Raw genomic sequence first — 23967 nt, forward strand, 5'->3', positions numbered from 1 at the left:
TAACGCTCTAGACTTGTATCCGGGAGGTCTGAGTTCGAACCATAACCGGGACACCAAATTTCTTTGAGTTGTTTCGTGGTTTTCCTCAGTCTCTGCAGGAAAATGCCAAAACAGTACCTCGATTAGGCGACGACCGCTTCCTACCAAATCCTTTCCAGTTCATTAACAGTATTACCGTTCGATGCCATAAAGTCTAGTTACTGGCAGCATCGTAAAGTAACATTCAATAATTTTTATTTTTCAGTACTTTGTCATTTTATCTCTTCTGGGTCTAAATACCGTCCTCAGTACTTCGTTCCCTATGTATTTTCCATGAAAGCACTAAACGATACGTAATCACCCTGGTAGGAACACAACCCGTCATACATTGCTCACTCAGACCTCTGCTCATTGTTCTTTCCTCCCTTTGCAGACCGAAAGCTACTGTGGCTACCCCGAGCGTCTGCTGCTCCCTAAGGGCAAGAAGGGAGGCCAGGCCTTCACCTTCTACGTCATCCTGACGCCTTACAACCAGCAGGGCGAACATGACTTCGAGCCTTACAACTACAAGGCCTTCAGCTACTGTGGAGTTGGATACAACAACAAATATCCTGATGACAAGCCTCTTGGCTTCCCCTTCGATCGCCCCATCTCCGGAGCGGACTTCTACACCCCCAACTCGTACTTCAAGGACGTGGTTATCTTCCACAAGAAACAGGAGGATGTGAATGCAGCCACCACATACTGACGGCATGCCACAGAACTAGAGGAAAATATAAATATGTTAAGTTATACTGGACGGTCCAAAAGTCTCTGTGTTATGTAAATTAAATTGCTAACAAAATTAGACATAATGATTGTTTTGGAAATAATTTATTTCAATTGTATAATTATTCGAAGTCACCACACATTTCAAAATATATGCAAGCTACTCTGATGAAGAGTGGCATCCGCTCACCCAGGGACTTCTTGACCATTCTGTATGACCAATCCGTCCTTCGTTATCTGTCGATGAAAGGCATGGACCAGGACACTCTCCGGAATTTTACATGTTTAGAGACAATAGTTATGTCCTCCAGTACAAATGTCGTCTTTTTTACTAGCTTGCAATAAATGAAAGTGATTGAAAAGCTGCTTTTGATTTTGTGTTGTTCTCGAACTTCCATCATATTCCTTCAGAAACCTATCAGTGCACAAAAATCCATGCATTTGGTGATGAATGGTTTACACATATTTCATTCAAGCACACTGTGATTTCACATATCCTACCGACCTTCATGTTTATTTATTGGTGTTAGAAACCTTCAAGTGGGACAATTAACATTTATTTCTCCTTCACGACAACAAATGTCTAATTGCATTCATTTATGTAATAGACAGGATATATCTGGGAATTAAATTCAATTCCTTTACTTCAAAAGCCATCAGTTCCCATGTGGTTGCTACACTGTACCACCATTCACACAAAGTACCATTTAAATCTTCAATATCATGTTTCTGGACATCATCCACCATCCAATTTTTTTACTTTAAAACAAATTTTGGAGACATTGTTTTTAAATAAAAAACAGGTCAGTAGTTTAGATAAAAAAACAATGATAGATAATGTCCAGGAACATAATACATCCATATTATACATACATACATACATAGATACGGATACATACTGTATCCGTTTCTACGGACCATTGTCACAAACTTTTAGAGCTTATTCATACAACATACTCGCACTCAATTACATTTCTTTTCAATATATTATCAACAAAACTTACTTAAAATATCAACTTCAATTAGTAAGTAAAAAGTAAAAGTAAAGCCATCCCTGTAACAGGCCGCGAAGGCCCATAGGGTTGTGAGACGTTGAGGGTCCCACATTATCTAGACAATCAGCTCAAAGATGGCGGTAAGGTTGTCAGCCTTACACGCCAGCCATGCTTTACTCCCCAAGGAAATTATTTAATTCCTTGTACTCATTTCTGCTAGAGGCTGAGTTGACATCAGGGCCATAGTGTGCCTGGAAAGATTAGGTTAATTGAAGAAAATCCAATGACCTCATTGGGACTTGAACCCATGACCTTCCGACTTGTATTAGTATTTACTTAATTCCAAAAACTTGCTTATCACGCACCTATCATTATCTCGCTTCCTTACTGTAACCATGAACTGTATCTAGCAACAGCAAGGGAAAAAAACTGATCTGATGTAAAAGATACAAATTATTATTTTGCTTGTAGTTTGACTCGGACTAAACAGAATCAAATGGTATAAGTGGTGAATAATAAATAGTAGAGGATGCAAATGGGAGCACTCCTGTCTTAATCTGAGGTATTATCCTGGAATCTGCCTATAGGGAATAAGGAAAACCAGGGAAAACATGAATCAGAATAACTGATGTCTGGGTTGAGATTATAAATTGAGACCTCCCGAATATGGAAGGGTACTAAACTGCAGTCTTCATAGTCACCGCCATAAGAACCTCACATCTTCAAATTAAGTTATTCTAATCACTAAAATGCAGACACTCAAAAATACCGAATTTCATTAAAACTCATTAAACCATTTCAGAGATGAATCATGTTAAGTAGATAGATGTGCAAAAAATGAAACTTTTGAGAATAATCAACAGCAGTTTATCACAATATGTTTTATTGCTTTTGTAGTAATCATACAACATACCTCTGCTCCTCAAGGGGCCCAAGTGCCATACAAAACACATACATCACGCTATATCACAACACAGAACTACGTAAGTATATACAGTTGCTGGAAGGATGCTGTAGTCAAATAGACAAATATGAGGCAGTGTGCTCAACTGTCATGTCACAAGGAACTAAACATTACAAAATGAAATTACAATAAATAATACAACACAGAGTGAAAAAGTGGTGCTGCAGGAGCAAATGCTTTACCAGCTGATGAAACTGTCACACACCCACCCCCTCAGTTTAAAACACATTAACGTACTCAAAACTTTATCAAAATTTCCAAACACTGTCATGAATACTAGTTCTGGTACTGTAATTCTTACAACAGTCTTATTTACATTAATGGTTACAAAGACTAGCACAAAATAAATTTATTTCAGGAAGCAGAAAAACAAATGAAATGTCAAAATGTCAAATCCCTTCAACAGAGCCGGAGAGGTCAGTTGCTGGGTTCTCCTACGCAGTCATACCAATCATGCAGATGACCATTACACATTTTTTTCATTTATGTTTCAGGATTTGTTTTGACATTTACAGTACAGCCAACTTCAAAATATATTATCATTTACACACCACTGGTTCAGCTAAACATCCTAAAAGGATTAAAACACAAAAATTAGAAGCCTTCTGGGTTATAATGTCATGTGGGTTGGTGACAAACTGATGTTTCCGAGGAACTGAGCTGAGTTAAACCTGCACTTGTTTCTGCTCGTTTCTTGTTTGGCTTACTCTTTGATCCTGGAGATGGAGGTCCTATGTTCCTCCATTATTTTCGGCTCTCTCTCTGAAATACACAGAGTTACAACCAAAAAAACCAAACCCTTCACAGTAACAAACATGAGAATCCCAAATGTAACATAAAAATTAAAAAGTTTTGAACTGTGAATAAACTTAGATTTCATGATACTGAACTCTAAACAAGCAACAAAATATTGTTTTAACTTGTATTCTCAATACAATAAATACTGTGCCTCTAGTACAGTAAGTAGTTCTAGAACTGTGACCCACAGTCCACGTTGAACTATTAACAAGAGTTTATAAAATATAATTTTAACTGGCAAAGAATGAGTGTTACATCATCTACAAAAGCATTAAAATAATGAAAAGATGGAGACAGAAATCAATAAAGAACTTTAACAGCCCACAGTTACGAGTATTAATACTTCCATTGGCAAACCATGAACATATCACAATATAGCTGCCTGTATAACTGATGCCACATGCACAACAGTCAGTAATATTAGGTAATCACTCCAGAAATTTAATATCTTCTCATTAAAAAAAAAAGAGCCGGAAAAGAAAACAGTACTATAATCACTTTTTGTCTATGATGGTACATCAACCAAACTCCTGTTCAGCCCCATAAGGATGTGCGACCAAATGCCATTCAATCCTGCATCAGTTATAATTTAGCTTGCAGTAGATCTAATAAGGCTTAGACACTGTTGCAGAAGTAAAATAAGATCATATCCAAGTAGGAGACAAGAAATAAGGCTCTCAATGTTAAATACATCCATTTTGGTGACCAGTGCCCCAGCATCACAATGTAGGCCACAACCTGGTAACATTCCCCAACATACTGCAAAGAGATTATTCACGCCAGTAAAACAGAATGTAACCTACACAATCCACACCGACTCAATAAATTGCAGAGTAATGGGATGAAAATGCATGCCTTACAAAACAATGATGCAAAAAAGCGAGCAAGGATTGACTGACATTCATCAATCATCATTCCTAGTGAGGTACTATCAAAGCGTCACTGAGTCATGACTCACTTAGGAATATCGATGGCAGAGAGATTCAGAAAATGGAAGACAACTGAGTCCTAAGCTGTAAAGTTAGCACGACTCTTTACCCTAGATCATCATAACTGTCATCATTTCCAGTAACTTCTGTTTCAGTTGATTACTAAACAGTGTTGTCAGTATTGAGATTATGTGCCATCAATTATTTGAACACGGACTGATTGTGTGGAATAAAAATTGGCATGGAAAACTATGTCCTAGGAGAAAACCTGTCCCATTGCCACTTGTGCAAGGGATTGTGTGGAATAAAAATTGGCATGAAAAACTAAGTCCTAGGAGAAAACCTGTACCATTGCCACTTGTGCAAGGGAGTGGGTACAGCTCCTCTGTGTCTAAGCACCATGTTATAACAATATGTAGGGTATGTGGTGGTATGTCTCAACACAATCTACACTTTGGAGTACATGGAGGATTGTCAGTTTTATGTTATACGAAGGGGGACCCAAAAATAACCGGAAATGACCTGTTGCACGCGCATGCTNTCTCATAGTTACATTACTCTTACTGTAAGAGAAGCAAGTGCCCATGGAAAACACAATGGCTCCAGAGTCAATCTGGACACAGCAGCAACGAAGAGGAAAATCCCTACCATTATGGTAGCTGAAATAATTATTTTAATGCTTTTGTAGATGATGTAACACTCATTCTTTGCCAGTTAAAATTATATTTTTATAAACTCTCGTTAGTAGCCCAGCATGGACTGTGAGCCACAGTTCTAGTACGACTTACTGTACTAGAGGAACAGTATTTATTGTATTGAGAAGACCCAGGATCGAAACTGGGCCGCTGTGGTGGGAAGCCAGCGACTAACCGCTTGAGCTATGGCGCTATTTTTCATGCTTACATTCCCAGAAACAAAGATCTGTGTTCGATTCATGACAAAGGGAAAATATATAATAATTCTTAAACAATTTTCTACCAACAAGTTTGTTCACCAAAATATATAATTTATGTTGATGGTAGCCCACTGTGAGAACTCAACTACTGACTACAGCCACACTTTGCCACAAGGTTATGATTCTAGGATCAGTGGCCCATGCAGTATGGCTCTTGCCTTCAGAGTTTGAGATCCAAGTTCAGTTCTCGGTTAAGGCAGGTACATTTTTACTACATAAAGAACATTCTCCCATACAATAACTTCCAAGATGTGCAATTTACATATCAATTTTTTTGAAGAAATGCAACATGTGCCGTGAGTCTCCCTCTGTGATTTACTTGCTGCGTTGTAGTATCCGCTAATTTCTCTTATGAGCGAAGCCAATAGATGGTCTCCTGATGATTATAGACTGTTAGTAAATAATGTGAAAGTGAAACAAGTTATAAATTTAAACATAATTAGTGTCTTTGTGAAACGACCCGGCATCAAAGAATTGTAAACATTCCATCTTGTTTTGGAGTGTTTGTAAACAAATGCAATCGATCTTCGCTGTAGTCCGTAGAGTCTATTTTCTGATCGGCTAGAACGGAAATGGACACGAGGAGGAAATTTGTCACCATATGTTTCCCAGTTATGTTGTCCAATGAGATATAAATAATATAAACGCACGCAGTCACAGGAGCAAGACACAACACAGAGCACAATACACACATGAATGTAGAAAGAGTGCTCCCACAGAGTAGGATTGGCGTGATTCGTGTATTGAGATAAGACATATGACAAATCCTGAAAAGTTTTAATATTTAAAATTTATTATTATACATGACAAATATATATTTTAGTCATTTTAGTATGAAGACATCAGGGCATGCAAAGCAGTAGTTTGATGTGCATAGAGAAGCACCTGAAGATGGCACATTAGTGCTGAAACATGTAGTGCAAAAGAGAAGAGTAAGGTGAAAAAGTGTGTGCACTGTAAGACGGTTGGCATAAATCATGGACATGAATCAGTGCAACAGGATGCTAAAATATAAGATATAACCCCGTCACGAATACAAATAGAGCTGAGACGTGATAAATGAATTATTTTTGGTTAGTCCAGTTTCTCTCATATTATGAGATTTTGGTTTATTCAGGAAGTCGCACGTGAATATTCATCCAACATATTCAGTTGTTTTCAATGGTGATCCCCAAGATAAAAGTGTTCATATACGCATTAACTTTCTTAGGTTATGCATGGAGTTGTTATGGTTCAGGTATAATAAGCAACTTGCGGGATGCGGTTCTTGCCGCAGAACATGTATTTGGTGATATATTTGAGAACATCATCACAGTTGCTAAGAAATTTAAAATTGTAAAAGTATTCAGAATAAAGTCAGAAGTATGCGACAATAATATTACCATACTTTTGTGACTGTGGCATCTTGTGTTTCAAATATTTGCAGTGATGTTGCCCACTAGTATTCACAACTGTGAAGAGATGAAATAAGATGGTTTTGAGTGCAATTTAAGGTTCTCACAACAGTAGTTATGAAAAATTAAGTGTTTTGGTACTTACATGGCATTATATCCTAGAAGACAGAACTTTTCAAGAGTTTTATGATTTGTATAGCTCACATAATATTATGATACTGAAATAATTATAATTACATTAGTAATATACAAATGAGACTCTACAATTTTCCGAAACTCAGTTGGGTCCAATAGATAGAGCTAGCCCCTATCTCCTTTGTCCATAGATTGTCTATTGGACCCAACTGATTAGGTCTGACCTGAGGATGAGGACAGAATCCAGTCTCCGAAACGTTTTTAAAAAGAAACAAGACAGTTTTTAGAAACCAGACAAGACAGTGGATAATGTCTAAAAACATAATATTTTACTCAAAATTGTTAGAACTATTTTTGAGAAACTAGACTTCGTGTGCACGTGTGCAGGTGCATGCGAGTGAGAGAACATGAGTGTATGAGAGGGGGAGACAGGGGGGAAAGTGAAAAAGACACACCTGAAAGGCCACTAGTTTTGAAACTAGAATGTTCATATTCACCATGCACTCACCTACGATGTCATCTATGACCATTAAGCACTCATATACGAATATTATAAATTTATCTGCAGTATTAACAACATCGTAAATCCTTGTCTGATGTGTGGGATACGCCCTACAAAAACAACTTGATCCATGTCACACAAACTCAATGGGAACAACGGAGCTCAACATATGGAAAATAAAACAAATATAAACGCAGAAGCATTGCGAACAGGAGTTAAGACATTTGTGCACAGAATCAAGAACACTGTCAAGAGGCCATCATAAACCCTTCACTTCACACAGGGTTGCTACTTCTCTCACAACATTATGCAACCACTGCTCTGAAAATGCAACAAATGACAGGAACAGAGTTCCCACCTCATGACTCATAGTACGCGGGTTCAAATACCCGGTGGAGGTCATCGAATTTTTAAGGGCGGAAAAATTCAGGGAAGGACTTTAAGCCGTGGGTCCCGTGTCGTAGCTTTATGGCACGTAAAAGAACCTCATATCTCCAAAGGAGGTCACTGAGCCAAATTAACGGACGTTTCCCGCCCAACAGCAGTCTCTAATACCTCTGGTAGATGGGGGAAGCATTATAGATACCTCTCAGCTAGTAGAGCTGGTCTCGCTGGCTGGGCGGGACTGATGGTAAGCACCAGTACCGGTAGGATATAGAGACTGGTAGAAATCATAGAGGGAAGCACAATGGACCAATACAGGTCTCAGTGCATGGGGAAACCCACCCTCTCCAATAATTTACTAATTAACTACTGTCAGCAACCTTCTACAGCTCGCCAAACTCGCCACCTGTCGTGTACTTCTTCTTCCTTGGAATACAGTAGCACGCTTCCTTCTGACTGTCTATGTATGACTTGCAACCTAATGTTATTGTACCAGTGAATAACATCTTGGCTGCTGCCTTACATCCTGAAAGCAGATGCAATCATCAGTGTACCATACTATGAAATATGAAAATACACAAGAACATTAACAAAGGTCCCATTCTACTTACTGAAATGACATATCAGATATGACTAAACTGAATTAGATTTGATGGGGGGGGATCATTTTTTCTCTTCTTCAAAGCATGCAGCTTGGCTCTGGGTTGCACCCAGCCTCCCATCCAATGAGTATCGGGGGGTCATTTTCTCAGGGGTAAAGCAGCTGGAGCATGAAGCTGATCACTCACCTCTATCTAGTGCCAAGGTTAAGAATGTGTGGAGCTTTACTTCCACTCCACTACCAGTTTTCACTGCATGGTGCTACTTCAAGCACAGGGGCAGCCTTACCTTATACCTTAAGCGGCCTCCGTAGTCTAGAGGTAACGTTCCCACCTCATAACTCGTGGTACGGGGGTTCAAACCCGGCGGAGGTCGTGGAATTTTTAAGGGCGGAAAAATTCAGGGAACAAGTCCTCTGGGAGGGACTTTACGCCGTGGGTCCCATGTCGTAGCTTTACAGCACGTAAAAGAACCTCATATCTCCAAAGGAGGTCACTGAGCCAAATTCAGGATGTTTCCCGCCCAACAGTAGTCTCTAACGCCTCTGAGAGATGGGGGAAGCATTATAGATACTGCTAAACCAGCAGAGGCGAACTCGCTGGCTCGGTTGGGACTGATGGTACGCACCAATATCGGTAGGATATAGAGATTGGTAGAATATCATAGAGGGAAGCACAATGGACCAATACTGGTCTAAGTGCATGGGGAAACCCACCCTCTCCAATAACTAACTAACTAACTAACTACCTTATACCTTACGTATGACTGAAGATTTAATGATGGTGCCCCTTTACGCATGTTGTTCATACCTTTCCCTATTGTCTGACCAGCCGCTACCTCATATTTTTCACACGCTTTGTACAGGCATCGCTTGAAGTCAAAATCACACTGTTCCTTATCTTGTCCACAAGTATCATAACAAATATCATGATCATCACAGCATACTGTCATCTCATTCACTGGCAAATTTTCTGTGGGTATCTGAAAAGAATTTTGGAAACGTGGTTAATAACAAAATATGGTTCACAGTACCGACATTTTAATGGTACGAGTATAGTTTCTTACTTATTATTTAGTTCAAAACTAAGCACAATAGATCACTGTAGGTTGCGGTGCAAGGGCCGAGAAGGCCCACCCCTTATACATTCATTCATCAGTTCAAAAGTGGTTACCTCATTTAACTCCCACTTACACAACAGCTGCATTCTCAAGTTGGTGCATAACTCAAAATTGCTGCTACTCCTTTGGTTTTGGTGCCATTATGTTTTATTAAAAAAGTCAAAAAGCTATTAAGTTTAATACAGTTGTGCTGAATTTAAGTTTCTCACATTAGTAGCTATGAACCATACTGTGGTATGACGCCTGCAAGCTGGAATAGTGGAGCCAAGCAGCCGTTCATTGCTGGGCAATGACTCGGTAAACAAGTTCCTGCAGGAATGAACATGCATGCAACAACAGAAGAAGTACTATTTCTGTGCAAGGCAAGGTAAACAAACCTCTATAACAATAGTGGAATTGTTAGGAAATGGGGTTTTCTGTTGGGGCCACCCCGAGGCTATATAACGAGGAACTCAGGCCAGCTTGAATCAGAATTGAGGGAGTCTCACGAGACGGCAATCGAAGGTGATTGAGAAGAAATGGCAAGAGAGGAATTTGGCTGTGTAAAGATTTCATGCTGTACATACAGTGGGACTGTCATAAATCTGTTGCTAGGGAATGGCTGGTGAAGAAAGCGGGATGGAAAAGGCTTAGCAGGTCCTGCTATGATTTTTAAAGTGTGAGCATCACTGAAATTGTTATAATTAATTGTAGTTACAGTTTGTAAGCATACATAAAATCATTCACCAATCCATACCCAGTCTCTAGTCACTCTAAAATGTACCAATATTATCTTCTTCGGTGTGATGCTGAGTATAAGACTACATGGTAATACATTCCAGAAGACAGTACTATTCATATTCACTGCTGAATTTCAGATAATTATGGGGAGACTATTTCATGCAACATCTGCAGATCTGAGAAGCTTCAGGTGGACTCCTATAAGACTACATACTGTTACATAGCAAGATGTTACTCTCATTATGATACATCAGTTATTTACAAATCCTATTTGTTTTCAGTTTTAGACAAATAATTTCACTGTGCTTCAGCTGTCCCCAAAAACACTCAATTACATGAAACTGTGTTAATGTGAAATTAAAATTAAGGTGTATACTTGTATGTACGTACATAAGCACACAGTAATTTTACCTTATTTCTATAATTTTTAGATGTCACTTCTTATTTTACAGAATAAATGTAGTTTGTCTTCCAAAAAGAAAACAAATCAGGAAAATATTTTGACCTGTGAAATATGAGCAAGTGAAGAAGTGTGGAACTATGTGATTTATAGAGGTCTCTCAGTATTCAACAGTCAAATGAAGGATTCTAAGCCAGTTCAATCCATTTCATATACAGCCTTCCCTCAAGATAATTTTGAAATTATACTGCCATATCCTTCTGTTTTCAGCTCTCTTAACAGAATTTGTTATGTATCTCTTGTCTTTCCGTCTAAACTATATGTCCTGCCAATCACATTTTATTTTATTTCAATATCTTAATAATATTATGTGAGCTATACAAATCATAAAACTCTTGAAAAGTTCTGTCTTCTAGGATATAATGCCATGTAAGTACCAAAACACTTAATTTTTCATAACTACTGTTGTGAGAACCTTAAATTGCACTCAAAACCATCTTATTTCATCTCTTCACAGTTGTGAATACTAGTGGGCAACATCACTGCAAATATTTGAAACACAAGATGCCACAGTCACAAAAGTATGGTAATATTATTGTCGCATACTTCTGACTTTTTTCTGAATACTTTTACAATATGGCGATCATACACGTCACTAAATTTGAAGTTTCTTTGTAGTTACCACACCTACGATAAAACTACTGAAACCTATCCAACCTTCCGAATTTTAAATTTTATTAAAGAATAACAGAAACCACTCCAGCAACATAAATAACAAAACTAATCATCATATTATAAATATGTGCTGCTTTGCATGTAAGTTTTTAAAAAGTATAAAAGGTAGACTGGTCAGTTAACACAAGTCTAACCTTCAATCCAAGGGAGCCACAACCATCACTGCTAGGCTTGTGGTACTTATTTTTCACTGCTTTACCACCTGAAAACAAACAATTTGATCAACATCCTACACATTCTTCATACTCCAATTCAAGCTGATCCAAGTGGTATCCATGACGTGAATACATGTACTTCCAGCAGCTGTTCTATTTTCCTTCTTACCTTCGTTCCATGCCTACTTACAATGCCATTCTACATATCCTACAAATCAATAAAATACCTACCATCTGGACAGGAGTATTTACATTCCTCTTCTACAGCAGCATCAAATACTTCATGAACAATTTTAAATTTCTTAGCAACTGTAATGACGTTCTCAAATATATCACCAAATACATGTTCTGCGGCAAGAACCGCATCCCGCAAGTTGCTTATTATACCGGAACCATAACCACTCCACGCATAACCTAAGAAAGTTAATGCGTATATGAACACTTTTATCTTAGGGATCGCCATTGAAAACAACTGAATATGTTGGATGAATCTTCACGTGCGACTTCCTGAATAAACCAGAAACTCGTAATATGAGAGAAACTGGACTAACCAAAAATAATTTATTTATCACGTCTCACTTCTATTTGTATTCGTGACGTTCGTGACGTGGTTATATCTCATTGGACAACATAACTGGGAAACTTATGGTGACAAATTTCCTCGTCGTGTCCATTTCCGTTCTAGCCGTTCTAGCCAATCAAAAAGTCGACTCTACGGACTACAGCGAGGATCGATTGCATTTGTTTACAAACGCTCCAAAACAAGATGGAATGTTTACAATTCTTCGATGCCGGGTTGTTTCACAAAGACATTAATTACGTTTAAACTTATAACCTGTTTCGCTTTCATATTATTTACTAACAGTCTATAATCATCAGGAGACCATCTGCTGGCTTCGTTCATAAGAGAAATTAGCGGATACTACAACGCAGCAGGTAAATCACAGAGGGAGACTCACGGCACATGTTGCATTTCTCCAAAAATATTGATATGTAAATTGCACATCTTGGAAGTTATTGTATGGGAGAATGTTCTTTATGTAGTAAAAATGTACCTGCCTTAACCGAGAACTGAACTTGGATCTCAAACTCTGAAGGCAAGAGCCATACTGCATGGGCCACTGATCCTAGAATCATAACCTTGTGGCAAAGTATGGCTGTAGTCAGTAGTTGAGTTCTCACAGTGGGCTTCCATCAACATAAATTATATATTTTAGTAAACAAACTTGTTGGTAGAAAATTGTTTAAGAATTATTATATATTTTACCTTTGTCAAGAATCGAACACAGATCTTTGTTTCTGGGAATGTAAGCATGAAAAATAGCGCCACAGCTAAAGCGGTTAGTCGCAGGCGGCCCGGTTTCGATCCTGGGTCTGGTCAAGTGGGATTTTTGGGGGACAAAGTGGCACTGGGGCAGGTTTTCTCCGAGTACTTCGGTTTCACCTGCCAATCTTCATTCCACCGATTGCTCCACAATCACCCTCACCTGTCAACTGGGGCTGGTACAATAGGCCAGAAGTGGCCGCAGTACAAGGGACTTAGTCCCACCCCACTAGCAATAAAAAAAAAAGAATAAAAAATATTTCCAAATGTAAGATTTGAGGCTTTCACGGCGGTGACTATGAAGAAAGCAGTCTTCTGGGATTTGGCGCCGTGTATATGTGGTGTTAACCGACGTTTCGGAGGAACGTATCGCCCCCATCTTCAGGGTTGAAGAAAAAGTATAGGTAAATCTGCAAGCGACAACACCGTGAGACACGGTAAAGCAGACTGATTTACCGTGTCTCACGGTGTTGTCGCTTGCAGATTTACCTATACTTTTTCTTCAACCCTGAAGATGGGGGCGATACGTTCCTCCGAAACGTCGGTTAACACCACATATACACGGCGCCAAATCCCAGAAGACTGCTTTCTTCATATTTCCAAATGTTTTATTTTCAACTTTAATCGTTTCTTGCATCCTGTTGTGTGTTTAATCAATAGTAGAGTCAATTTACCGACTACACAACACGTTTTTTATTATCACTACATGTTTCGACCTCAAGAGGTCATCCTCAGGTGTACAAACACGGTTGTATAATTACACACGGTCACATACCTGTGTTGTGTAGTCGGTAAATTGACTCTACTATTGTTTTATTTTCCTTACAGGATACGGTGAATTAAAAACACTTTTTCTTATATTGCAGCCACAGTGTGTATGGCTGTTACCCTCTTTAAGTTTATGATACATCCCACCTGTGACCATTTGTGATCCATTTTTATTAACTGCATAATGAAAATGGGGGAATACATTAATTAACAGAAATAATTAAATAGTCATAATTTACTTTCACTATTTAGGTGTTAAAGAATTCTTTATCTTCAGTTCCACCTGGTTTTCTTTCACCTTCCTAATGGCATTTTCTAAAGCAAAATTGAAGAGCAGTGGCGATAAAGCATCTCTTTGTTATAGACCATTCTGGATATGAGACTTATCAGACAAATGTTTACCTATACGGATTTTACTATACATTTCATTTAAACACATTTTAATCAGCCTGGCTGGTTTCATGGGTATACCAAACTCTATCAGAATATTGTACAATACTTCCCTCCTAACTGAATCATAGGCTTTCTTAAAGTCTATGAATAGCTGATGTACTGTCTCATTGTACTCCCATTTTTTCTCCAATATCTGACAAATGCAAAAGATCTGATCAGTAGTTGATCTTTTACGTTGAAACCCACACTGATGATCCCCAATAATTTCATCTATGTACGGACTTAACCTTGAGAGAAGAATATTGGATAAAATTTTGTATGAAGTTGATAGCAGTGATATCCCCCGATAATTGCTACAGTCAGTTTTATCACCCTTCTTGTGAACTGATACAGTAATGGACTTCTTCCACTGATCAGGCAGTTTTTCCTTATGCCAAATAGAAATAATTAGCTTATGGATCTTAGAACATATATTTCACCCCCTGTTTGAATAAGTTCTGCCAGAATTTGATCACTACCTGGCAATTTATACCTCTTCAATTTTGCAATAGCACTTTTATCCTCAAAAGGGCTATGATCAGGTACTAATGGCTCAGGTGTATGTATTTCTGTCTGCCTAACATCACTGCCCCTATGTACATTCAATAACAGAGAGTAGTAGTTTTACCTATTCAAAATGTTGTGGGGATCTGCAAGCAGATCACCATTCTGATCCTTCACTAAATTACTTCTAGGTTGGTAACCCTTCTTAAAGTAATTTATTCCTCTATACAGGTCTCTATAATGTTCTTGTTCTTACTGTTCATTGCAAGCTCATCAATTTTGTCTTTCAGATATTCTCCCTTTTTATTCCCAAAATGCCTGCTGGTTTCACGTCTTATATTGTTCAGATTATCACCATTTTTTTTCCTCGCTTGGATCTTGTAACCACTGCAACTTGGCTTTTTGCCTTTGGTCTAATAATTTTGAGCATCCTTCATCAAACCATGGCTCATGCTTCTTCAGTACATAATAACCTAGACTCTCTTTGGCAGAGATTTTGATATTCGCTCTAATGGTTTCCCAAGCTTTATTAACGTCCATCTCAGTGTCTTAAGTTTTCCAAAGCCATGAACCTATTTGAGAGTTCAACACGATACTGCTCCTTAACCTCTACCTCATTTAATTTCTTGAAATTGAACCTCTCTATATGAACTCTGTGCGTTGTTTGCTTATTCACTGCCAGTTTTTTCCCTAACCTTTGCCACCACCAAAGAGTGGTCAGTATCACAATCTGCTGCCCTGAATGATCAGACATCAAGTGTACTCCTACAACAGACTTCCAGAAGTAAATGTTTAACATTTTAATTTTCTTTTATTCCAATGTCTGTTTTAATTCGCTTCAAATTTTAAGGGGCTGAAGAAATGCACAGAGCTTCATTATTACACTCTCCAGCAACAAGAGACCACTTGGAAGACCTGAACATAAATGGGAGGCTAATATTAAAATGGATCTCAAAGAAATAGGGCATGAGGGTGTGGACTGGATACATGTGGTTCATGGTAGGAGCCATTGGTGTGCTACTGTGAATGTGATAGTGAACCTTTTGGATTCCATAAACGGCAGTTTGACTGACTGACTTGAGTTAGCATCTCAAGAAGAACTGTGCTTCATAAAGTTATTTGACAGTTTTAAGATATATTTCAAATTACAGCATGTCCTACCCTATACCCACCGAATTCTGTATCTGCTTACATATCATGTAATGTAATTCTATGCATTCAGTTCTTCTGTTAGCGAATTTGTTAAATATCATGGAATGTGACATCACAACTGGCTATGGGCTGGATGACAGAGGGGTTGGATTTTAGAGTCCTGGAGGGGTCAAGAACTTTCTCCATGTCATCCAAACTGGCTCTGGGGCCCACCCAGCGTCCTATCCAATGGGTACCGGGACCTCTTTCCCTGGGGGTAAAGCAGCCGGGGCGTGAATCTCACCATTTACCAACTAGTGCCCAGGTCAAGAAAACGTGGATCTATACATACTCTCTCCCATGTCTTTATGGCGTAGTAATTAATTGGTTAAGCACAGGGACTTTACTTTTACCTTTCAATATGCCTACATTCTTTCCTCCCTTGATATTGTGATATTCACAATTTAATTTTCATATATATATATATATATGTGTGTGTGTGTGTGTGTGTGTGTGTGTGTGTGTGAAACTTCTATTCTTCCTTCTTGCACGCAGACAAAACACAGAACATTCTTTGCCTGTGTATGTTGTATTTTTAGGTGCGTCACGTTCCCTCAAAGCGCGTATTAAAATACTTCCGTTCGTCTTCCCGAGTGCATGAAAGAACTCGAAGATAACTGAACGGAATTCCATTAAATTTTATGGTTTTACAAAAATATATCTACACATACCAGTTTTGGTTAAAACAACGAAAACGGGCATTGTATATGAAGAACTACGTATGTAAATTCCGAAATATCAAACATGAAAACCCATTTGGCGCTTCGCAGATTGTTACCTGCAAAGTCGTGACAAAACTACGCGCATTTTTGCAACTTTTAGTTGTGATCGCGCCAGAAAGGGTTCCAATATTAGAGTATCCATAGTTCTAAGGTTTAGTATATTATATAATTTAAATATACGTTACATTTTAACTTTCCAGTGATGTCTTCGAAGTTACACCCAGGCCATCCGAATGACAGCTGATCCGCTCCAGATACATAACCGTTTTCACCGTAAATAGCATGCAGCAAGCAGTTAACTGTTGTGTTCGAGATTTCATTACTCTATAAAGAATTTTCTGCCTTTCTGGTTGAGATCGTAGCCTGCCGGTTACTCACACGTTAAATGAAAAGCATCCCACTGTGTACCGTAATTATTTTATATAACCGATCGCGAAAATATCGATAATTATCGCCAAGTGCAGATTCTATGCAGGAACACGAAAACATTAATTTTTCATTGATAAAATCCATACTATTTATTTCTTTAGTCACCTAAGACAAAACTGATTTTATATTAATTTATCTTAATACAGATATTTTGTTTAAAAATTTGTACTTGTGATTGTATTTCGAGAAGTCGCATTTGTTACCGCGTTATAATATTGCGTTCCCGCTTCCGGTACACCATTTTGTAGCGCGCATTACAAACGACAGTGAGTACCCAACATTGTAACAATTCTTGCTGTCCCTTTGAGGTTTGAAATTAATTACATCCTTTGCTTGATTTATTTGCTATATCTATGGGTCAGTGTAACAGCCATGTGGTCATCTGTGATAGGAAGTTTAATTTCGATTATTAAATCTACCGGCAAATGTAACGAAGTTTGAGATCGTTATATTGTCGTGTGTATTAGAGTTGTGACTATTAGACGGGGTTTTGATTGGCTGATTGGATTTATGGCATTTATACACTCAACTTGTAACTACAAATAAAACAGCGATATCGCTTTTACAGTTCACCGTTACACACACTAGGGTTTTCAGTCTTCACTAGTCATATCCTGGCAACGAATTTCAATACAGTAATTATACCAGTGTCACTGTAACTGCAGCACTCTTGCAACACAACTAACTCTTTGCCATCTCTTCTCAGTCACCTTTGACTGTCATCTCAAGAGACTCAATTCTTATTCCAGCTATCCTGGGATCCTTGTCATATAGCCTCAGGTCAGACTCATAGAAACACCGTTTCCACCATTATGCCAGCAATACCTCAATTGTTGCTTTCTTATTTGTTGCCGCGGGAACGTGCTTACCGAGACGTTATGTAGCAGTGACCGTTACTCTGGCTCCACTATTCCAGCTTTCAGACGTCATGTCACAGTATCTTACAAGTTTTGCAAATGTGGCAGTTTATTTTCGTTCAGACTACCTATTTATAGATCATAGTCCTCAAAAGCAGGAGTAGCCATTTCTTGAATGAAGTAACTAATAATTGCGCATGTACAAATGTACAATTGCATAATGTACTTCCATATAGCCGTTTTCTGTTTCTTTGAATGCTGACACAAATACCAACTGCCCAGTCATTTCTGTTAAAGGCTTAACACTGGATCTTTTTTCTTTAACCTGTTTAATCAATTTGGTAATTTGTTGAGAAATACTATATTGTAGGATTGATTTTCTCAGATTTGTTGCACATACTACAAGACTGTTTTGAAATGAGACATATTTTAATTTTAAGTGATTATAAATGTTATATTATGGCATGATCGCTGCTAGCATTTTCTGGGGTGGGGTGGGGGGTTTCATACAAACTTTCATTTAAACCATTTAAATTCATTCTGTTGCTCACCCTAGTATATTCAAGAAGGAATATGTTTTTCAAATAATTTTAATCTTTGGATTGATTATGTAGTAGATTTCTTTCTCTTTAAATTTGCTAAAAGATCTGGGTGGAGGGGGGGCAGATGCCTATCCATCTTCATGTGTAGTAAATAACACACGGTCAAAATCAACATGTAATAATAAATAGTCCAAAAACCCAGTAATTCTGTGTGTCGTCCACCACCATCAGAACCCTTTAGAATCTATAATAATTAATGTTTCATAATATTGTCACGATTTTGTGGAGTGACTATAGACAGAATTTTGGTTTGTAATTGGATTTATTAAACACTTATAGATCATAACTAAGAATAACTATAGAACACTAATTCACACACTGCAGTTCACTACAGCACAAACTAAGTCTTCTCAGTCTGCTCTGTCTTCATCAGTCGTTGTCTGGTTACAGCTTCCAATGCTGTTGATCCCTCAACTTCCATGCTCACAGCTTCATGTCCTTGCTGGCTGTCCATCTCACTGCAGATCCTAAGCTATCTAACTGGCTCCCAAATGCTAAACTCACTCACAGAGACAGAGTCAGAGTTTACAGCCAATCAGTTCATCTCGGAGCCAAGTCCCTTGAGGCTCATGACCTGAGATTTTTTAACTAAACCCTTTGGGTCATAATCTTTGTGTAACATCCCCTCTGATGAGAGGATGGGTTTGTCTGTTATGAATATGCTTGGCCTTGTCAAGTGCACACATCACACATATTGGATGCTGTTGAAAAATCTTGCGTTTGCACTTTATACAAGTCCTGCCAGTCCAGGCTTTGTGAAGCAGATCATGCCCCTCGTACTTATTTTATGCTACTGCAGCAGCTTAGTCACTGGAACCTTTGTAAGCTTGACCATGACCAAGATGCACAGTCGACTACTTGTGTAGCCTCGGCATGGACCACACAGGAAATAATTCTCCCAACAGTTCTTCTATTGTTGCATCAAGTAACTGCCACATGAGCCTCATAGCGAACACCATTCCTCTGTTTCTGTTTGCAGGCCATTACCTAGCAACAGCTGCTTATTTCATGGTCATTACATAGAAACGGGTATGCATGCCACAGTATGTCCAATTCCTGGCAGAGGCAAGCAAGTTTTCTTTTCTCCATAGCATAACTCAGTTGGTAAAGCGACTGGCTATGGACTCGATAACCAAGGGGTCGGAGTTCAAGTCCCTATAGAGTCAAGGATTTTCTCTTCTCCACTTCATGCAGACTGGCTCTGGGGTCTGTCCAACCTCCTGTCCAATGAGTAGCGGGGGCTCTTTCTCTGGGGGGGGGNCTCTATTCATCCACTCCACCATATGCCTTTATGGTGCAGTGCTTAATTAGATAGTCACAGAGACAACTTTACCATAGCATGCAGACCAGCTCTGCGGCCAACCCAACCTTTTATCCAATGGGTACCAGGGGATCTTTCCTTGGGAGTAAAGCGGCTGTAGCATGAAGCTCACCACTGACCTTCAGCTAGTGCCAAGATCAACAGTGATGGAGCTAGACCTTCACTCCCCTATATGTCTTGATGGCATGACAATTAATTATGACAGGGGCACCCTTTCTGTTAACATTTGAAAGGAAAATCTCATTACAGTAAATGTCATTTATCATAATGTACCTTTCCAGATGTCTAACAGGTAACAACACGCAGGACAATGGTTCATTTGGATTGGAAGAGGCTGCTCTCCCTGTCGCCTGAGGACCTGACTGATGAGGAAAAGGATGACTTGTATGGGAGCCTCATATGGTACAATCCAGAACCCAACATAGATGCAGATCATCTGAAGGTCCTGTTTCGTGTCACTCAGGATATACTCAAATACAAGGGAGAGCAGGTATGCAGGAGCATAACACTGTAACTTTTATTTTGTTTTGGAGCAGTTATTTTCAATGTATCAGTGGCCACTTAGGTGCTAGATGTCAGCTCGTCTAACCCACCATTATTTCCCTGTATGCCGCTGCACTATTGTCTTCTTCTTAGCTTGTTGCTGCCACCATGAGACTCACTAGTTCTCTTTCACAGCACACACTGTTTCTCTGCCTATGAACACTACATGCCACTTCCAGAGCAAAAAGTACAGTTGGGGAGGCCCCTATTAGTAACAGCGAATTAAATACATCACACTTGATGCCATCTAGTGACAGATATGCTGTACTAAGTAATCATTCTGGACACAGACACCTCTAGCTGCTGGATAGTATGATCTTTACCATGTGTGGGATATAAATGACAGAACATTACAGTGTTATTGCATCATCATCCCTCCAAGTACTGAGCCTAATTATCCCATTATATGTATCATAGAAACAACAGAACTGTACTTGTGGTCTGAAATTGTAAAAATGTGAAAAGCCCTTTCTCTATAGGGTCTGGCAGATGCCAAGAAATCTCTTAAATATCAACAACATACAAACTTATATGTAAGAAAGAGACGTCTTCATTAATCTGCGACTGAAAATGATGCAACTTGTGCAGGTCGAGTCACTGGTCGTGGAGCTTGACGACCTCGCTGTAAGACAAGGAGAAGAGGAGGCTAGGAGGCATCAGAACCTAATTGAAGAGGTCGAAGATTTACGTGCCCAACTGATTCTTGCAAAGCGGGATACAAGCCATGCATCAGGAGAAGGTCAGTGAAGGGTGGTTAATATACACACCGCGCAGTAGTGTAGTGGTTGAGGGCTATGCTACAAGCCAGAAGGTCGCGGGTTCAAGTCCCGATGAGGTCATTGGATTTTTTCAGTTGACCTAATCCTTCCAGCCGCACTAGGCCCTGGGGTTTACTCAGCCTCTAACAGAAATGAGTACCAGGAATTAAATAATTTTCCTGGGGAGTAAAGCGCGGCCGGCGCATAAGACTGACAACCTTACCGCCATCTTTGAGCCAATTGTCTAGATAATGTGGGACCCTCACCGTCTCACAACCCTATGGGCCTTCACGGCCTGGTACAGGGATAGCTTTACTTTTACTTTTTTTTTTTTTTTTATTCAAAATGTTGTGGGGATCTGCAAGCAGATCACCATTCTGATTCTTCACTGATGAAAAAGAAGAAGAAATAATTTATATTCCTATACAGTGTAATGTCTGTCTTATTGATTAGCATTATCAGCAGATTTGTACTGGAAATAAATGGATATTTACTTTCATTTATATTTTTTCATGTGCAGATGCTGAAGACCTGAAACAAGAGTTGGTGAAGTGTGAACTGCACAATGAAGAACTGCTGGCCGAACTGAAGGCCCGTGAGAAGGATATTCTGATGGAGAAACGGGAGGCTGAGAAGGTGGAGTGTGTCTTGAATCTTAAGTGAATTAATGATCTTGGTTGGATTGTTATAAGTTGCTCCAGCTGTAGTATTTCACAGCTCTAACATAAAAAATGGGAGGTAAAGCTATCCTTGTAATTGGCTGTGGAGGCCCGTAGGGTTGCGAGACATTGTCTAGAAAATGCAGGAGCCTCAGTCAGCTCACAAATGGTGGTTAGGTTGTCAGCCTTATGCACTGACTGCCCTTTACCCCCAGGAGGATCCCTGGCACTCATTTCTGTTAGAGGCAGTCAACCCCAAGGCCTAAGTATGGCTGGAAGGATTAGGTGTATCGAAAAATCCAGTATCCTCATCAGGAATGAAGCCCATGACCTTCCAGCTTGTAGCATAGTGTCTCAACTAAGTACACTACCGTGTCCCCCAATTCATAACTGTAAACACATTGAACTAATGAAAACCTAAACTTAAATGTAACTTGGCCTACATTTTGGAAGTAGAACTTCCTCCGCATTACTTATAATGCTTATATCACTAAACCAGTCTTGTCTGCGATAACTGCCATCACAGTAAGAGGCCATGCACTGCATTACTGTAACATTGCATGTGTGTGGTCCATCTGGCCAAATGTTGAATTTTTTTCTTTCAAAACTAAGAGCACTACCCCAAGTTAATATATGGCCACCAGCCTCACAGCACAGGAAGAAGTAAAATCTCTGTTCTCAGACAATAAACTATTACTCCCAGGTTAAAATCTGATAAAATCCCCTATTCCTGTAATACAGTCCATTACCCCAAATTAAAATCCTGTCACTGACATTGCAGTATCAGGAAATCTGAAATCACATATTCCTGGATCATATAAGTTAAGAGATACCAACCTAACCATTACTTCCCTTACACCCATGAGGTAGTTTGGCCAGTAATGAATCTAGTCATCTGGCTCCATTCTACTTATGTAATTTTCAAGGTAGCTGTTAAGTTACATTTTTGTTAAAAATGACATGAACGTTCAAACTCACTGCAGATTGCTGGACAAGTGGCCCAACTGGAAAGGGAAAAGGCAGAGCTGCAGAGAGAGTTGGTGGCATTACAAAATGAAAGCAGTGAACATCACAGCACAACACAGCGAGCAGAGTCACCAGAATTTGTCGCAAAGAAACAGCAAGAAATGGCCAACATCATTCGGCAGAAGAACAGACATATCTCACAACTTCTAAATGATGTTGAGGTAGAAGGAAACTCTTTCAACTAGACTAACCAGTTAGGATTTCCAGCATGAGTAACAGCAATTGTGTGTGGTTCTCAGTTGTAATTCTGTAGCTCTATTTTCCGTTAGGCACACAGAGCAAGTTAGTAGACTGATACAGCAGTAACCAGTCAGGCTTATAACCAGAAGGTGCTCAGTTTGAACCTCAACTGGGAAACCGGCTATCCTGACTGAGGTATTGATGTGGCTTTCCTGCTGGCTAAATGCCAGGACGGCCGGTCACGGTAGCCAAGTGGTCTAAGGCATGTACTGCCTTCGCTCGCTTGGAAACCGGGATCGTGGGTTCGAATCCCGCTCAGGGCATGGATGTTTAGTTTGTATGTGTGCGTTTTTCTGTGTTTGTGCACAGGTAGAGGCCTTGCGATGAGCTGATCACCCGCCCAAGGAGTCCTACCGATTGTGTAAGATCTAGAAAAACCAAAGTGAACGGAGAAGTTCATGGAGGTAGGCCTAGGCCCACTGGGGCTGTAGTGCCAAGGAAAAAAAAAATGCCAGGACAATGCCTTAAATTAGGCCATAACAACAATCTTTGCAATTCATTATTTGCCCTCATTCAGTCATTCGACGCCGTCCGCAGTGGAACCCCATTTCATTTTCCTTGCTTTAAGACTCTCTCATTTAACATTCAATTTCAGTGATCCCAAATCAGTAATCTCAGTTTTAAATATCCTCTATTTAAGATTTACCGCAGTTCTGTATTCAAATCACATGCTCCAAAAAGAACCCTTAAATGAGGATATCAGTGTGTAGTCTGAGTTAGTGACAGCATTATTAAATCAACTATTAATGAAATATAATACAGGTGTCCATAAAATTCCTACCTATTTTGTTATTGTGAATATCATGAATTAATTTATCAGCATGCCCAGACTTGTGACATTTCCTTTCAAACTTGTCTTTGACATGACCCTTGGATTCATAATGGTACTATTAGCATATGTGCTTATACATTCACTGTCACTTGTGTCCTGCAATAAATAATAGGAGTTACTATTACTTCACTACTGGTCACAGTAGCTGAGTGGTGTAAGGCATGCACTGTCTTTGCTTGCTCGGAAGCCGGGATTGTGGGTTCAAATCCCACTCAGGGCATGGATAT

The 23967-nt window shown here is 39.3% G+C and overlaps 3 protein-coding genes across 4 annotated transcripts in view; 2 read left to right on the forward strand and 1 right to left on the reverse strand.

Annotated features, from left to right (window-relative positions):
- Positions 1 to 1110, forward strand: part of LOC111863802 (hexamerin) — a 51992-nt gene extending 50882 nt beyond the window's left edge. The window contains exon 22 of the mRNA XM_023850512.1: positions 413 to 1110. Within this exon, the coding sequence (XP_023706280.1) occupies positions 413 to 727 (315 nt within the window). The 3' untranslated portion in view covers positions 728 to 1110. The remainder of the gene's footprint in view (positions 1 to 412) is intronic.
- Positions 1111 to 2608: 1498 nt separating this feature from the next.
- On the reverse strand, positions 2609 to 12162 carry LOC111863777 (group XIIA secretory phospholipase A2). Its single transcript, XM_023850445.2, has 5 exons — positions 11764 to 12162; positions 11512 to 11579; positions 9213 to 9384; positions 8184 to 8329; positions 2609 to 3468 (listed from the first exon to the last, which is right to left on the reverse strand). Exons 1-4 carry the CDS (start codon positions 11993 to 11995, stop codon positions 8187 to 8189), a joined length of 615 nt encoding a protein of 204 aa, XP_023706213.1. The 5' UTR covers positions 11996 to 12162; the 3' UTR covers positions 2609 to 3468; positions 8184 to 8186.
- Positions 12163 to 12258: 96 nt separating this feature from the next.
- The window catches only part of LOC111863764 (centrosomal protein of 290 kDa), a 66443-nt gene continuing 54734 nt past the window's right edge, over positions 12259 to 23967 (forward strand). For both annotated transcript variants that reach the window (XM_023850410.2, XM_023850420.2), the window contains exons 1-5: positions 12259 to 12468; positions 19964 to 20172; positions 20814 to 20964; positions 21504 to 21619; positions 22626 to 22829. In XM_023850410.2, coding sequence (XP_023706178.1) covers positions 19993 to 20172; positions 20814 to 20964; positions 21504 to 21619; positions 22626 to 22829 — 651 coding nt within the window. In that variant the 5' untranslated portion in view covers positions 12259 to 12468; positions 19964 to 19992. The remainder of the gene's footprint in view (positions 12469 to 19963; positions 20173 to 20813; positions 20965 to 21503; positions 21620 to 22625; positions 22830 to 23967) is intronic.

The sequence above is a fragment of the Cryptotermes secundus genome, unplaced genomic scaffold (assembly GCF_002891405.2).
Source record: "Cryptotermes secundus unplaced genomic scaffold, Csec_1.0 scaffold1705, whole genome shotgun sequence".
Classification (NCBI taxonomy): domain Eukaryota; kingdom Metazoa; phylum Arthropoda; class Insecta; order Blattodea; family Kalotermitidae; genus Cryptotermes; species Cryptotermes secundus.

Bases quoted from the DNA above. Each gene is read 5' to 3' on its own strand.
- LOC111863777 (XM_023850445.2), bottom strand. From the start codon at position 11,995: ATGGCGATCCCTAAGATAAAAGTGTTCATATACGCATTAACTTTCTTA. The intron at 11,580-11,763 runs GTAGGTATTTTA...GTTTGTTTTCAG, and splicing joins TAAATACTCCTGTCCAGATG to GTGGTAAAGCAGTGAAAAAT. The intron at 8,330-9,212 runs GTATGAACAACA...ATCTGCTTTCAG, and splicing joins TGGTCAGACAATAGGGAAAG to GATGTAAGGCAGCAGCCAAG.